At 45.1% G+C, this 16812-nt stretch overlaps 2 protein-coding genes across 3 annotated transcripts; one reads left to right on the top strand and one right to left on the bottom strand.

Moving 5' to 3' along the window:
* The first annotated feature begins 88 nt into the window (after positions 1-88).
* Positions 89-14973, top strand: LOC124103925 (beta-defensin 103A-like). 2 transcript variants are annotated; one of them, XR_006855324.1, is made up of 3 exons: positions 269-373; positions 8062-8198; positions 14763-14973. XR_006855324.1 is itself a non-coding variant. In XM_046460601.2 (2 exons), exons 1-2 carry the CDS (start codon positions 241-243, stop codon positions 1052-1054), a joined length of 279 nt encoding a protein of 92 aa, XP_046316557.1. In that variant the 5' UTR covers positions 89-240; the 3' UTR covers positions 1055-3996. The 2 variants fall into 2 exon arrangements, 1 of the variants encoding a protein (XP_046316557.1); XM_046460601.2 differs by lacking the exons at positions 8062-8198; positions 14763-14973 and adding an exon at positions 909-3996 and having other exon boundaries at positions 89-373.
* LOC124103912 (m7GpppN-mRNA hydrolase) lies at positions 9176-13692 on the bottom strand. Its single transcript, XM_046460595.2, has one exon. It carries the CDS (start codon positions 13526-13528, stop codon positions 12260-12262), a length of 1269 nt encoding a protein of 422 aa, XP_046316551.1. The 5' UTR covers positions 13529-13692; the 3' UTR covers positions 9176-12259.
* Positions 14974-16812: the final 1839 nt, after the last annotated feature.

Here is a 16812-nt window from a genome sequence, read left to right as displayed (position 1 = left end):
CCACTCCCAGGAGAAGACAGGTCCTGCCCACACCAGCCCCGCCTGTACCCACAGCCGGCTCCAGCCAGTCATGACCAGGCCCCTGAGCCTGGAGGACAGCAGCTGTCCCCATGTCCATAGCAAGCTTATCAGGCTGGTACCAGCTCCTGGGTGAGTGGGTGTGACCTGTGCAGAGAGAGAGATGACACATCGGGAAGTACGTCATCTTGTCATCACTGTGACATTACAAGAATTGCAGCCATGGCTCACCTCTTTATAAACGTGAACCCGTGCACCTTTCAGTCCAGCCTCAGCCTGCTGCGAAGCCGGTCAGCCATGCGGATCCTGTACCTGCTGGGCGTGTTGCTCCTCTTGTTCCTGATGCCCGTTCCAGGTAAGTCAGGTGGGAAAGAGGGGCTGAGAGGAGCAGTGTCAGCGCATCCAGGCCTCTCCATTCTCCAACATTCCCTGGGTGGGACCAGGGGAATTGTCTTTGGCAGCTGACCAGTCAGGGCCAGCCTCACAGCAGGCTCCTGCTCCTGCTCCCTCTGCTAATAGCACCTCTTCACCCGCCTCCTGGTGGGAGGACTGGTAAGGAGATGTGGGAAAGTGCTACTCAATTTCAGCCTCGGAGGAAACCTGGGCTGGTTCTGTGAGCAGAAGCAGAGGCTTCTGGTTCACTAAGCTTAGTGGTCAGAGGGGGTGGGCCCAGGACACTGCACCCACAGAGATCTGCAGTTTCCCCCCAGGGGACATTGACTACTGCCTGCTGGGCTCCGCCTTCCCTTCACTCTTAATTTTATAGCCAAGCAGGGAAGGAAATAGAACCCTGGAAGGCAGCGAGTGAGTGACTGAGGAACTCCTGAAGCCTGGAATTTGTCCCAGGACCCCTCCTAGAGCCCCCTATACCTTCTATTTTTCCTTTGCAGGTCACAGCGGGATCATCAGCGCAGTACAGAGGTACTATTGCAGAATACGGGGTGGCCGGTGCGCCGTGCTGGGCTGCCTCCCCAAGGAGGAGCAGATAGGCCGCTGCTCTCTCCGGGGTCGGAAATGCTGCCGCAAAAAGAAATAGGGATCAGACGTGAGGAGAATGTTGGGGCGATCCCTCCTTCAAGTTTATAAAGCTAAAACCAAATTTAAATTTTTTTTCAAAAATTTAGAAGCTTGATTTTTTTTTTTAAACACTCTGGTTTTGTGGAAGTTGATACCAAGCAGGCAACTGAGAGAGGCTAATGACACCTTCCATTAAATACATCAGCTTCTGCACCGTGTTTGATTTTCGTGGGTTTTGGAACTCGGCAACACTGGACTCTTTCTGGAACATTCCTTTGCTCCCTCATCCTCCATACTCCTGGGCTTTACCGTCCTTCTTCCCAGGACTTCATCTCTCTGAAGCCACCTCTAAAACCTTAATGCATCCCTCAGGCACCAATCCAAATCCTTCCAGAAAGTTTCTCCTCAGAGACGGGGACCCTGAGCCTCCTTTAGTATACCCTTTGCTTTCCTGCTGCCCAGGCCTCTGAGCTGTTGGCCTCAGAACTGGCATCAGCTCACTGCTCCCACCTGTCTCCAAACGCTAGCCGCCCGTGTCTGTCTCCTCCCACCTGCTGCACCCCGGGCTCTGACGTGAGTGCTGCCTCTGAAGGTGACTCAGTGTCTCCCCCTGTCCATTTGCACACTGTGGGTTCCCACGCGGGTGGTAGGACTGTTGGTAAAGCGCCCTGAGCATGGAGGCTGCTCGGCCAGCACTGGCTGGACCAACGTCCATTCATGAGCTTTGGATCATCCACTGTTTAAGGATCCAGCATCTGGAGTGATGATCTGTCCTCCCTGACCCCAGTCCCCCAGGCTAAGCACTATGGTGGAACAGCAAGACTACTGGGCTCTCAGGGATAGGGGAATGAAGACCCCTGGAGCAGCCCACACCCCACCCACCATCCATCCAGGAAGCATTGCTGAGTGCCCTCCAACAGTCCACAAGAAGGGGCCAGACAGAAGGTGAGGACAGGCACCATCCAGTGGGGGACGTGACTGCAGGCAGAAGGAAGCAAGAGGAGCTTATGACTGGCCGACCTGCTACTGGGCAGGGCCTGCAGGTGCCAGGAGGGGCCTCACCCTGCCCAGCAGTGCAGCCGGGTGGAGACTGAGGTCATAACTATGGGCACAAGACCCCTTCTGCAGGGCAGAACTTCCTCACAGGTGCTGTTGGGGAAGGGGGCTTCAGTCAGCCACAGGAAAGCAGAAACACCCAAGGTTTTAGATGAAGTCCAGGCACACACAGGGCTGGAGGCACACACAGGACTGGAGGCACACAGGCTCCCACTAGCACCGGCCTCCAGTCTCCCCTGAGGGATGCCATCAGCTGCGTGGAGCTCTCCAGGGAGCCTCTGCAGCTGCTCTAACCCGGAGCTTCTAGAGATGAAAATAAACATCTGAATTAAAATATACTGAGCTGGACAAATGGTGTGTGACGGTAAGGATCAGTAAGCCAGCATCTGTTTTAGCACCAACAAATGAGAAAGTGAAGCAGAGTGAGAGTAAAAGGAGAGACTGGGAAAACCTTAACAGAGGGCTGAGTGCAAACCTCACCAGCCCAGCTGTGCTTGGAGTCAGAGGAAGCCAGAGGAGGAGACAGGAAACAATGGCCTGCTGTTGTCCAGCTCTGGTGAGACTGCGACCCACAAAGGGAGGACTCAAAGAAATAGGAGCAGAATGAACAAAGACAGCCACACCAAGCACATCAGAATCGGAGTATTTTAAATGTGACAAAAAGAACATCTTACAAACAGCTCGAGAAGACACATTGCTCAGAGAGAGGATCAAGCACGCTTCCCACCAGGGTCCACAGGAGCCGTGTGAGGCCCCAGTTCCACACCAGCAGGATCGCTTCACAAACCAAAGCAAAGACCCCACTATGTCAGCTACACCCAAAAGACACAGGAATCCCTCCCGGGAAGTCCTGCACCAGGAAATGCAGGCATGGAGGAGAGTCTCTGCAAGATGGAAGGAGCAGGCTGCCCACATTCCAGACACCTCAGGAAGGGAGAGATTGCAGCAGGTGAGAAACAAGAGCCAAAGGCACGCTGTCCATCAGGAAGAATAGGCCACAATGACACCCATTGTGCTGTGTAATTAGTAGGCACTAATAAAGACCCACTGTGCATGTCAAATACAAGGACAAAGTTAGGTCAAAGCAGAAAGGATAGAACCAGACATATAAAAACATTAATCTAAAGAAAACATTGGTTAATTGATTAATCTTGGTTTAATTGGTTAATTGGTTGATCTATTGGTTAATTGATTACAGATCAGAGCAGACTTTAGAACAAGCAGTGTATTACCAGAGATAATGAGGGTATTTTTTCTAAAGATAAAATGGTTAAATCACAGGAAAAAAAAAAGCAAATAATCAGTACACATCTAATAGAAATTGTTAAGAAAAATTGTGGAAATGAGAGAATAAATAAACAAATTAAGAATTGCAACAGGATATTTCAACATTTTTTTTCGTTGTAATGGATGGAAAAACAGACAGAATAACAGTAGAGAAGCCTTGAATGACAGTGTCACCGAGTGTGACCTTTGTGAAATTCATAGGACACTCCACTCACTAACAGTAGAATGCATTAAAAGTCACCCAGTACGGCCCACCCTGAGCCAGGAAACAAGTCTCAAAAAGCAGAACAGTTTGAAACCATACAAAATATGGTGTCTGGACACAGTGGAACCTACAAAGCTATTGATAACAGAAAGATATCTGGAAAAGGTCCCAAATATTTGGAAATTAATCAACTTACTTCTAAATATTCAAGAAGGAATCACAAGAGAAATTAGGAAACATTTTGCAGTGACCGAAAAGGAAAGCAGGACACTCCAAGGTCTGTGGGAGAGCAGCTGAGGTGCTTCTTAGAGGGAATTTCATGGCATTAAGTGATTTTAGGTAGAAAGGAGAGAAACTCCCTAGTTGACAGTCTAAGTTTCCTCTAAGAAATGAGATGTTAAAACACAAAGCAAATAGAGGCAGGTGGGAAGAAAATGGGCGCGCAAAAGAGAATTTTTAATAAAAATGAAGCTTATTCTTTGAGATGATGAATAAAAATTTTAGAACTCTCATTAGGTTCATTAAGAGGAAAAAATAATTACAAAATCCTTGGTGGCGTGCATATACCTGGGGTGCTTATGAAGCTTGCACATAGCTTGGGGCAAACAGGAAAATGGGAATGGCTGACATGACATACAAAGAATCGCCACAAGGTGGCAGTACCTCGCACCGTTGTTCCTGGCCTTCAGAAGGCCTGTCATGCTCTCAGCCCTCCCGTCAGCTCAGGAGGCTGGAGAGGATGGCAGCAATGCCAGGGGAGGCTGGCGTCCAGCAGGCAGCTGTCACTCTAGCCGAGGGGCTGTGGGAGAAGGAAGGGGCGAAGTGGTCAGGACGCCAGGGCGATTTCATTAATCTGCACCAGGCACGTCCGTAGGAGGACTTGGAAGAATGGCGGTTTTCAGTTCTGATCCCACCTCTGAGGCTTAGCAGCTAGGTGACCACGGGCCTTCACCTTTCCAAGTCCCAGGACTGTCATCTGTACAGCTGAGCCATGCCTACCTGGCAGGTGCACGGAGGAGGGATGAATGGCATATTGTGTCTGAATGTGGCCATAAGAGCTATAGAACTGGCAAAGCTTCGAGCAAAATGAAAATGCACAAAAGAAAGTGATGTTAGAGGAGGATGTCAAGCGTTTTCCTTCAAAAATGTAATTTGCAGAATGAAATAGGACTCCCATTATAGAGGAACGATAACAGAAACTGAAAATTGAAACGAATATTTTGGTGTCGTAATTTTAGTACAACAAATACTACTTTATATTAATAAAGTAGTATCTTGATTGATAATATAATTTTCCTGGCCGGCTTTCCTGAAAACTCATTTATTAGGTCATCAGCATTTATACTTTGAGCAACGTTGTTGTTGTTATTATTATTTTTAATTTTGAGAAGAATCTGCTAATGCAACTGTGCTGGAGTAAAGAGGATCTGACAGCTGTAACAATGTTGAGATGAAGCTATTTTGAAACATAAATCTAGATCAACCAGTCATAGAGGTGAGAGACTTTGCTTTTGAAAGCCTGCCAACTGGAATGGAGCTGCACTCCCTCCTGGGGCCCTGAGCCCCTCTGCCTGGGAGGAACAGCCTCAGCGCCCCCTTCGGTTTAGGGAAGAGCTTTGTGGGTGCAGCACTTATCTCTCCTTTAAGGAGCAAGACACAACTGTACTTCTCAGCCCAGGCTGGATGGTTACCATTGCACACCCAGCCTGGCTTCTTCTTGAGCTTAGATAAGCAATCAGTTAGACTCCACCTAAACTCGACACTTCCCCAGGCCCCATAGTCGCTCCATCTCTGGCTTTTGGTGAGGGAGCCATGTTTGTGCTGGCCTGTGGTCTTACAGGTCAAGGCCAGGAAGTGATCCTGCCTTTGAGAGTGCCTTACTGAGCTGGGGTCTCTATCAAATGAGCTTCATCACCAAGGTAGCAGCACAGCCGCAAAGGAGGCATCTGGCACCAGGTGCTGTCAGTCACAGGAACCCCTGGTGGGAACACAGCACCCCCTGATGCAGCTGTCCTGGAGACCCTGAAGGGTACTCTTCCCCAGGGACACAGGGTGATGTGTCTCTCAGTGGTTTCCCTACTTCAGATCAACTTTTCCTCCTTCTCCAGTAGGTCTTCACAATTGCACAGAGATCTAGGCAGAACAGAAAGTAAGCAGACAAAATGCTACTGGTGGTTCTCTGGGGTTGGGACACAAGTGGGAAATCACACTTTTGTACAGGTGGACTTTTAAATGACAGTGAGCTATGTTTGTAATAATTGCAAGCACATGACTCACTAGAAAAGGGTGAATAGGATTAATGCCAAACAGGAAAAAGATGGCAGCCATTAACTTCCTCAACCTCAGAGCCCAGTGAAGCCCCTTCCTAAGTATTATGGCATTCTATAAGACTGCCGCTCAAAAAAGAAAGAAAAATACACGGGGGGGGGGGGGAACCATCTAACTCAATGTGTGACTCTAGATTAAAAATAGACTAGGAAAAAATATCAATAGATACAAAACCCCTAGGGGAAATGCAAATAATGATTAGATACTAAATGAGATTAGGAATTATTCTCTCACATGTGTAAATGGTATAGGGATTCAGGTGAGAATTTTCCCTTGTTCTTAAGAAGTGCATGCTGAGAGAATCAGGTGCTGTACCACGATGTGTTATGAGTTGGATCTTAATTAAGTGTCCCCCAGACGTCATGTGCTTGGTCCCCAGCCTGATGTACTGTTATGAGGTGGTGGAACTTTTAGGAGCTGGGGTCTAGCAGAAGTCAGGTCATTGGAGCCATGACCTTGAAGGAGATATTAGGACCTGCCCCTCCCCTCTGCTTCTCCTGCCATGACATTCCACCTCAAGACAGTCCCCCAAATGATGGAGCCATCAACCACAGACCAAAGCCTCTGAAATTGTGAGTCAAATAAACTTTTCTTCCTTTTGAGTCTCTCACATATTTTTTCACAGTGACAGAAAACTGACCAACACATGATGTTTGCCTCTTGTCATCAAAAAACTAAGAGAGATACATCTAATATATATATATGGATATATTGGGAGGGTACCAGGGATTGAACTCGGGGTCACTTGACCACTGCGTCACATCCCCAGCCCTATTTTGTATTTTATTTAGAGACAGGGTCTCACTGAGTTGCTTAGTGCCTCATTGTTGCTGAAGCTGGCTTTGAACTCATGATCCTCACCCTCCTGAGCCACTGGGATTACAGGTGTGCGCCACTGCTCTCAGCTCATCAAACATTTTTTTTAAAAAAATAAACAATTCAGGCTAAGCATATTCAAGATTTTTAATTTTTTTTTTTATTCAGTGTTTTCCGTACGCTTCCTTAGCCTGGAAGAAATACTCTGAGTGTTGAGTGAGTGACATGCTTCTCTACACAGTCCAGAGGAGGGGCGTGCTGTTGTGGTGACCAGAGCCTGAGCATTGATGGGACCTCCTTCACGGCTTCACCAGCGTCCCAACCCAGGCCTCTGTCTCACATGATCCAGAAGTCATCACTTCTTGCCAACACAGCATTGTCACCAGCGTCCTCTCAAAACACCTCGAATTAGGGAATAAGACAGAGGTGACTAGAGGCTGGGACAGGGACGGGGAGGGGAAGAGAGAGAGGTCGAATAGCAGGGACAAAATACAGATAGGACAAGTGAGTCCTGGTGTCCTGTTCCCAGGAGAGTCGCTGGAGAAGACAACAACAGAAAGTGGGTAGACTTCACACTCCACACTTCAAAACAGCTCGAAGACGTTCCCAACGCAGAGAGATGATCAGTGTTTGGATGGATGTGCCAACCGTCCTGCGTTGACCATTGCATGGATTGAAATGTCACCCTGGACCAGGGAGAGCCCAGACACAATGCTGTCCTCCCTGTCTGCCTCTGTGGAGTGAAACACACACCCACCTGAGTCAGTGCCCGTCTTCCCGGGTAGATGGGGACTTTCAGGAGATGTCTCATGTGGATCTCACTGTCCTGTGATGACCTGGGACAACGGGGCTCCCTTGTCTCTTCCTGAAGCCCTGACACCCTCCTGCCCACCCCTGGGAACTCTGGGTTCAGCACACTCTATTCTATTTCATCATAGGACCTGACCATGCCCAGGGATGGATAGAAGGAGGTGGAATTCATTCCTACTGTGGCCTCAGACTGTCCACAGACTATCAGGAAACAGAAAGTGGGTAGACTTCACACTCCATGGAGCAGGCAGGTGACCTCTAGGGCTCAAGCCCATCTGTGCCCTGTGAGGCAGGCCCAGCTCCGGACCCCCTCCATCCAGGGACCTAAAGGAGTAGGCAGCAGCAGCTCTTGGTTGCAAGGGTGGAGGACAATTCCCTGGGGTTTCCCACATCCTGATTTGCATCAGGACAACTGGGTGTGCCTTATTCCCTAAGGGCTATTCCTCTGACACACCAGGAAAGATGTCATTTTAATCCCGGCAATTACAAGGACCAGAGCCAGTAACAAATTGTATAATTTCCAGGAACCGGGAGCCCGGACCTTTATAAGGCCAAGCGCTGGGCGCTCTCAGCAGCGTCTGCTGTGGGTCCACCAGCCTCGCCATGAGGATCCGGTTCCTCCTCCTCGCGTTCCTCTTGGTGTTCCTGCTGCCTTCTCCAGGTGAGATGGGCCACGGGGAAGAGGAGGGGACACAGAGAAGGCAGGAAGTCTCTCTCCTTCCCGGTCCTCCACCCTGTCCCTTCGGTCTTTCTTCCTCTCTCCCTCCTTCTGCCTGTTTCTGCCCCTCCTCCTTCTCTTTCTCCTTCTCTTACTCTCTCTCTCCTTCTTCTTCCCTCTTGATTCTCTATCTCCTCTCCTCCCTTCCTCTCCTTTCCTCTCATCTTTCTCTGTTCTAAGCACAGTTTTTGGGCCAAGTAGCTTGTATGAATTACGTAACAGAATCAAGACCATTTCCTACAACTGGAAAGGAGTTGAAGAACCACAGGGTTCCACTCACAGCCATTTCCAAGCAGCTCTGCGGCTGGTAAATCCAGACCCTTCGTTGGTCCTCGAGCTAGCACTGCTGAGACCAGGGAAGCCTCCCTAAGGCCACAAGTTGTTTTTTTAATCAAATTCAGATATCTTGCTTTTTTTTTTTTTTTTTTTTTTTTTAACAAAACTGTTGTTTCATTAAGACAGGTACATAAAGGTTAAAAATACCTTCAAACAAAACAATGGTTATCTTGTTTATCATCAATTTAAAGTTACAATACATATGAACCCCTTCCCCCAGGCTAGAAAAAAGTCAAGATCATGAGGAAGTGTTAATGAATAGCTAAGATTCATATACGAAGAAAATACTGCCTCAGAGAATACAGAGACACAATAAATGTTAATCAAAACAATCTCTGAGCAGAAAGGTCCACCAGTACAAAAATAAAAAGTAAATAGAAGTAACATAGTAAGAACAACTTGGCAATAAGTCTAATTTTTTATAATTGATTTTGCTCTACTTACTAAGTTAACTAAATGTTGGGGGTTAAAAAAAAAAAGGAAACCTAAGAAAGACTATATAAGTGAGGGAATAGGAAATGAAATGATTTTAGTGCAAACATGCACACAGATCTTAACTTTTCTAGAGAACACAATATGTTGAGTAGTAGAAAGGAATTTAATTCCTATAGTGGATGAATGTCATTCACTTAGTATGGAGTTTTCGACATTACAAACAAATTATTAAAGCCTTCAAAAAGAAAGAGTACAACCTAATCTTATAGCATAAAATTAATTCTACTATATATCTTCATTATCTGTATTTACTAATGGATACATATTACAAAAATAATGATATTCAAAGCTCAAAAAAGCAAGCAATTACTACAATGTCTCTGATAGCACTGGGAGACTTTATCCTTTATGTACTAATTCAAACAAGCTTAATTTTAATCAAATTCCACCCATGCTAACAGAACTATTAGATTCTCAGACTTCTCCAAATGTTCATGTCTCCAGAGGGCATGCCTATTTGAAATCCTAAAACCATTTGTTTGCTATTTCTTAATAAAAACTTGTGAAAAACATGTAAACCATACCCTTATCTTTTGGATTACAATGACTAAGTATAAAAACAATTAATTTAACATGTATTAACATTATTAATCTGAACTATAAATCATTGAAGTTACACATAAAAGCACCCACAACATTTAAAAAAATGAAAGATTCACAGTGCACTGCACCCTGGAACATGTGGTTGGAACATTTAAAAAGTGAATTCAAAGACCTATTTATCTTTCAAATACATGAAACATAGTGAAGCCAACATAGCTACTCTTCTCATTTAGCTTCTTAAAATGCAGCACTCAATAGAAGGAAATTATTGCATATTCAGCATACTACTTTATCATCTGATTTCTTCAAATCATACTTAAGTATCCCAAAAGGAGAAAATCTAGTCCTGTGCTAAGCATGGCCTGTCTCAAGGTAACCTGAACAATGAGAGGGAATAAGTACAACAAACAGGTACATCCAACTTAAATATTTTCTGCATAGTTAAGTCACATCATATACGTAAAATTTAACTCATCATTTAACATGTTAACCTCATACTGTCAAGAGAGCCTAAGTTATCATAATCACATACCAACCATTCCCTTAAGTTTGTTCCACAGTGCATTAAATGAAGCAGCACAACAGCAATAACTATTGTAATTAAAGAAAATTTGTTAGTTCTTGAAAATACTCAACCACAGAATCCATACTTCTGATAACTCTGATCTCTTATGCTTTAGTATTGAGAGCTAAAGTCTAAACCTATAGGCACCAGAAGGACTGATCAAGCACTCATTTAAAAAGAAAAAAAAAAAAAAAGATACACACACACACACACACACAAACACTAAAAATTAAATGGTTTCCAGATGACAGTAAACAAGTGAAAAATGATTCATCTGCCAGGAAAACTGTTTTCACTTCCTTAATGATTTAACAGAAATCTGGAATGCTTGGACCAACTATAAACATGGCTCAAGGAGACCCGAGCAAAGCAGCTGTATTTCTGAAAAGAATAGTAAAAGCTTCCAAATGCAATCATATAATGCATTAAAAAGCAAAGGTCACATAAGGATTCACAAATTAGTCACATTAAAAGATGCAGGATTGTGGATAACCTAATTCTCAAAACACTGCTAGCAACATGAATTCTCCTGCTTAGCACCGAGTGTGACACTTTCATTAATAAATAGAATTTCTCCTTTAAAATCAAGTCACTTAAAATCTAAAGCCAAGTAATAATACAAAGTGAATCCTTACAATAGCCCCCCCTTTAAAAGTTCTACAGGTTAAGCAGAACCTCTAATTAAATAGGCTACCTATACAGAATAAAGATTTCTACAGTAACATTTATAAGCAGAAAATATTTTGTGGATACCACTTGTAAAACAAACAAAAAGATCAAAACCCATATGACAGACATACACGCATAGACTCAAACTGTCCCTCACCCCCACCCCCAAGAATTATCTTCAATGAGGTCAGATGCAGCCAAAATGTATCTCCTACTTAAAGCTCAGGTGATTGTCCTCAGTTATAGCTGAAAATTCTTCTCAAAATGGCTATTGCCATCCTTATTTGGATTTAAGAATCCGAAAGGAGCAAAATACATTCCTAGGAGTGAGTTATGTATGTTACTTTCATGTTCTGATCTTGCCCTAGTGAAATGCTTTATTTGTTCTTGGTAAACTGGACACCCCTTCTGCTTCTGATGCCCATCATTCAGGGGTTTCAGCATGCCAATAAAAGCATTTCACTTTGTTCTACTGAAAATTGGAACCTAATATAACATCAATTTCCATAGATCACACAGATATGCAATGTAAAACTAATGTCAATTTTTCCATACATATTTACACAACTGGAATATATCAGAAATTTTCACACGAACAAAATCATTATACAATGGTAAAGGGTTGGAGGCAGGATGGTAAAAACATAATCCCAAATACTTACTGGGCCCTTGCCTCCTTGGCTTTCTGCTCCAGCACTCATAGGTTTATTGAATGTACCCAGCATAACTCAAAATTACAGCATCAACTCCCCATCAACTGAATCCCTCCTCCAAGCTGCCAATTTTATCCTTATGAAGTGCTATGAGTTCATTTTGCACATGAATATTATATTAAAGATGTTGGCTCTGAATAACTCCTTTCAACAAAACTCTAAGCAAAGGAGAATTAGCTTCAGTGGTCAGAAGCAGAGAAATAAAATGCCACCAAGACAGATGGCTTGCAATCTCAACATCTGAGACATTTCAGCTTTTATGTTCATTTAATAATTGGATATTTTAAGTTTCTTTTTAAAAATTTCAATACAAGTAAACGATTATTGCAATCACTGTAATGGGTAGATGAAGTATTCCCATTACCTTGGCTAATTGATTTCTCAAACACTATTTTCTTGACCAGAGAAAATAAGACCCAGTCACACAGAAAAAAAAAAAATGCCCTCCAAAAAAAAATTACACTTGTTTCAAACACTGAAAAGGTAAAACTGTTTAAAAGATTATAACTGCATTTACAGTGCAAACTCATGCTTCTTTCTACTCTTCTGCACAGAAAATCCTTTCAGAAACACTGCCTCCCTGCATTTCTTTAAAACACCTGAGAAAGGTAAGGCTTGAGGAGACACCCGCTCAAATACAACAGGTCTCTGATCTTGGGACTTCTATAATACATCTGTTGCTATCAAAGGTCCAAGATTTTCATTATAGCATTATGGTCAAACTTGAAACTCAAAAAAGTTCTGGATGAAAAGGGGAACTTGCAATGTCCATTACATGCCACAGACTGTCCCTCAACATGTTCTAGTAACTGGTCTTCACTGGAACAAGGCAGGTCATATACAGCATCTGTTTCAAAGTTATCCTGAAGTTTTCGTGGATGCAGTTTCTTTTCACATTTCATCAAGGGATTCTGCTGCTTTGGTGGCTGGCTATGGACACCGTTTGTTCTTTTCTTCTGATTAGGTGAATCTTGATACTGTTTTCTGCCATTTCCCCTCATACTCTGATTCTTTGCTTTTAAAAGGTCAGACATTTCAGAATGGCTATTGTATGGCTTTTGCTGCAGTGGCTGTCTGTGTTTTACCCACTGGTCGCCAGGAAAACCTTCAGGAAACAACTGCTGACTGTGGCGGAATTTGGTTCGACTCAATTTTTCCACAGTGGGTTTAGCGGGTGTGCTACCAGCAGAGGAAAATCCATTATCACTATCTGAGGAATCCCCAAATCTTCGAGAAAGCCAGTCCCTTAATGGTCTGATAAAGGGAATGGCCATAAAAAATTTGTTAGGTGCCAAGCCAAGTTTGGATTTGGGCGTCATATCATTTCTATGACAGGGCAATTTCTCAATGGAGAACCACTCAATATTCCGAATTTCTCTTCTGGTTTTTGGGTTAAATTTAGTGTCTTTTGGAATTCCTGGAATGATGTACAAACGAGCAAGTTGGTCATTGATCCGAAGTTCAATGTAATCATCCTTACAAATATAGTCTTTGATATCAAAACCAGTTTCTTCAAAGACCTCTCTAGCAGCACAATCATGAGGAGCTTCTTCTTTATTTACTTTTCCTTTTGGAAATCCCCAGCCTGATTTTGCTAAGTACCCCTGAACCAGTAGTACATTTTCAAGTGTCTCATCAAGAATAATTGCACCATATGTTGGTACTCCCATTTTATATTCCTTCCATTCATCCAAAATTTTTTCCACATCTTCACCTTGAGGCAGCAAAAATGGACAATGATTGAAGACAGCTTTTGCAAAGTCTCTTATCCCACACTGAGGTAATCCTGGTGTGTTCTGCATGTAGAAATCCAAGTAAAACCAATGGGCAAGTTCAATCTGAAAACACACTCGGATTGCATTGTCTCTTTCCTCGCTGGGAATATGCAAAATAAATCGGCTGCAGAGATCGTCCAGGACGCTGCCAGGAATCTCCACCCGTTTGGTCTCCATGATGAGGACCCACAGCAGGAGCAGTGCATCCCGGCTCCGCGCGGCCGGGGACCGAGGGTACAGAAAAGAGGCTCCGGCTAGCCGGAGAGCGGGCTGCGGTGGCGGCAGCGGCGGCAGCTCCGACGAAAGCCTAGGGGGAAGGGGCGGGACCCATTCACTTCCGTCCCGCTCCAGATATCTTGCTTTTAGCCAAAGAAGGAAGCAGAGGACACCATTTTATAAATCTTTACATGAAAGAGTAGAGTTTTTGGGTACCTAGATAATCCCAGAAATTAATTCTGTGGGTTTGTGGTTTAGGAACCTCCTGGGCCCTGGTCTTTTCAGACAGGAGGCCCCGGACGACATGCCCTTCGACATACAGGGCTGCCCTGGCCCAGTGCAGGTGCAGCTCTTGGAAGTAGCTCTCTCAACTGTGTGCCCAACATTTATTTTTTCTTGATACTGTGAAAATAGAATAAAAAAGAATGAACAGGGAAGAGAGGCAGGTGGAGAGGAGGGACAGAGAGAAGAAAATGAGGCAAGATCTGAGTCAACAAATCTGATAGAAATGATGTTGAAAACACCCCTCATTTTATGAATCCCGTTTGTGAGTTCTGGGTTACAGTGGAACAGCGGGATTCTGAGAGAGCAGGGTCAAAGCTGTATTCTGTCTTGGAATAGATCCGGAAGGGTGGAAGGAAGGAAGAAGGCATGAGAGTAAGACCAGGTTTTAGATCTTAGAAACAAGGACACAGGTTTATTTTTACTGTTTTGTTGTCAACTGTCAGTTACTTTGGCGTCAAGTTCTCATTGAACAAGTTCTACTCTCTGAGCTGCATCTTTTTCTCCCTTCAGTTCAGATACTTAATAAATTAACTGACATGGAAAACAAAGGTTGAAAATGGGGACCTTCCTGCCTTACCTGAGCCTAACACTACTGGCCTAGGTAGAAGCAGATGGAGTCTCTCTGAGGCTGAGGCTGCTAACTGTGGTGTGCCCACTGGGCCCAGGTCTTCCGGCCGTGCCTGCCTGACCCCATCTGGGGGCCCCCAGCAGGCTCCCCAGGTCAGAGCCTCAACATTTCAGCTGGAGGATCAGAACAGACTCAAACAGCCTGGAGTCAAGTGGTGTGATCCTGAGGAAGAACTGGGCGGGAAGGAAACCTGCCGGACTCACTCTGCTGATGGGCGTGGGCTCCTGTCCTTCAACACAGGGCCTCCGTGCTGACACTCCTTTGCCCTTTGTTTTCTTTCAGTTTTTCCTAAATATATCAGCAATCCTGTCAGGTGCCTCAGGAATGGAGGATTGTGTAAGGCTGCCTGCCGTGGACATCTGAAGAAGATCTGCACCTGCGGCATACCAGGGCCCAAATGCTGTCGGGTAAAGTGAGGAGGCCCAGAGACCACAGCAACAGAAGTGGACCAGACCTCTTCCAACCCCAGCCACATTAAAGCATGTGTTCAGAACCTTGCCTTCTAGTGATATGGTGACCCGACCGACCCGTAGTCATGTCCTGGGGACACGCTGTTAAGCTCTGCATACTGACAATCAGGACAGTGCAGGGGGCTTCTGTGTCTTTCCAGGGACCCCTGAGTGCATCTGTCTCCATGATACCCCCATCTTCCCCAGTGACACTGCGTGCTTTGCTCTTCCTGCCCCCCTCCCCTTGCATGCCCTGACCTACTATGAAAACAGCCCAATCCCTCTGTCCCCACTCAAACCCGCTGGCTCTGGAAGCCAGAGCAGCACCCTTGCACCTCTGCTCTCTGCGCCCTGCCCTTGGGTCCTGCTTTTGCTCAGCTGGGCCTGGTGCACGTACAGGTAACACTCTAATTCTCTCAGGCCAACAGGTCTCTGTGTGTGGACTTTGTCTGTCCTTTTATGCACTGGTCATTGAGGGGAGGCCTTGCTGCATAAGTGATTATGAACAGAAGGGCGCAGTTGAGTTGGACAGTGTTTCCTGCCGTGTAGATGGAGGGTGATAAGGTCAAGAGTGGGAAAGCAGGTTCTCACCAGAGACACAGGGAATGACATCAGTAAAACAGGGGACAGAGGAAGAGGGAGCCAAGGTCCAAAGGAGAGACCAAGACAGGGCAGCAGCCAGACACTGCTGAGCCTGACACCCTTGCCCAGGGTAGGTCCTTGCTGGTGGATCCTGTGGGTGCCCCACTGTTTCTCCACCTGAACGCTCCCCTGAATGTGCTCCTAATTCTGGGTGAATGCAGCTCGATTCCAAAATAATACCTACAGTCTCAGGATTGAAAAAAGAAACGACACCTTGTTACAGTAAAATCATTTTTATCAGGATAGGTACATCTGATAACAGGTGAGATGAGAGAGACACTGCTGTGGGTAGAAACTTAAGTACCCCCCAAAAAATCCACACTCAAGACAAAATATGATGAAATATTTTTAAAAAACTAAAATCAGTGCTCCAAATCCATGATTAACACAATATCCAAATATCAAACCAGGACAGGATCTACCTTCAGTTTCACTCTGCAAACCCACTCACCTCACTTTGATCTCAGGCCAGCCACGTCCCATCTTTAATCATTTACTTTTGATAACTTATGACATTTTTATTTATAATAAATGTGTTGTTTGCCTGGTTTTCAAAAGTACGTATTTTTGACCACAGAGATGAGGTGAAGTTTAATATAGTACATAAAGCAATCACTTTTGTGTTCTAGGGGAATGGAAACTACTCTTTTGAGAAAACACTTTACTGGCTATTTTTTTCTTGTAAGGAGGGACGCCTGAGTGCAGTATAAGACAAGAAAAAATTAAAAAGCTAAATAGCTCTACATTTCCAAAAATGAAAGGGCTCTTTGTATTTCCACTTAGAATCAGGGCCAAGGGAGGCTTGGGCCGTGAAGATTAAAAATGAAAGTAGTAGTTTGGGTTCCAAAGGAACGAGAGTGAGGCGACGTGAGGGAGGTGGACAAGGGAGGCCGGCTGGCTGGGGAGCTCCAGCTAGGCTGAAGCCCCTTCTCCAATCTTAACATTTCTGTGCAATAACTACCTATAAAATACTTGCAAAATCTTCTCTCACTCAACAGTTTGTGGTTGGGAAATCTTGGAAACAACCAGAGATCCTCAGTCATGCTTGGGGTAAAGGCATGAGGAAGGAGAGCAGCGGCCAGGGAGTGGGGGGCCCAACCATGGAAGGCTCTGCAGGAGAGGAGAGCAGGAAGGAGTGTGGATGAAATAGAGTGGACCCAAGTACGGAGGGGAAATCCCAAGGAGCACTTGGATATCCGCCTTCATGTATGAAGAGTGGGAGCTGGGGGGGAGGGGATTTA

Source organism: Marmota monax, unplaced genomic scaffold (assembly GCF_021218885.2).
Source record: "Marmota monax isolate L192 unplaced genomic scaffold, Marmota_monax_Labrador192_F-V1.1 WCK01_AAM20220418_F8-fsc00310, whole genome shotgun sequence".
In the NCBI taxonomy this organism is placed as follows: Eukaryota; Metazoa; Chordata; class Mammalia; order Rodentia; family Sciuridae; genus Marmota; species Marmota monax.
This window is presented reverse-complemented; position numbering and strand designations above follow the sequence as displayed.

Coding starts and splice junctions, on each gene's coding strand:
- LOC124103925 (XM_046460601.2), top strand. CDS start 241: ATGGCTCACCTCTTTATAAACGTGAACCCGTGCACCTTTCAGTCCAGC. Junction 374..908: donor GTTCCTGATGCCCGTTCCAG/GTAAGTCAGGTG, acceptor TTTCCTTTGCAG/GTCACAGCGGGATCATCAGC.
- LOC124103912 (XM_046460595.2), bottom strand. CDS start 13,528: ATGGAGACCAAACGGGTGGAGATTCCTGGCAGCGTCCTGGACGATCTC.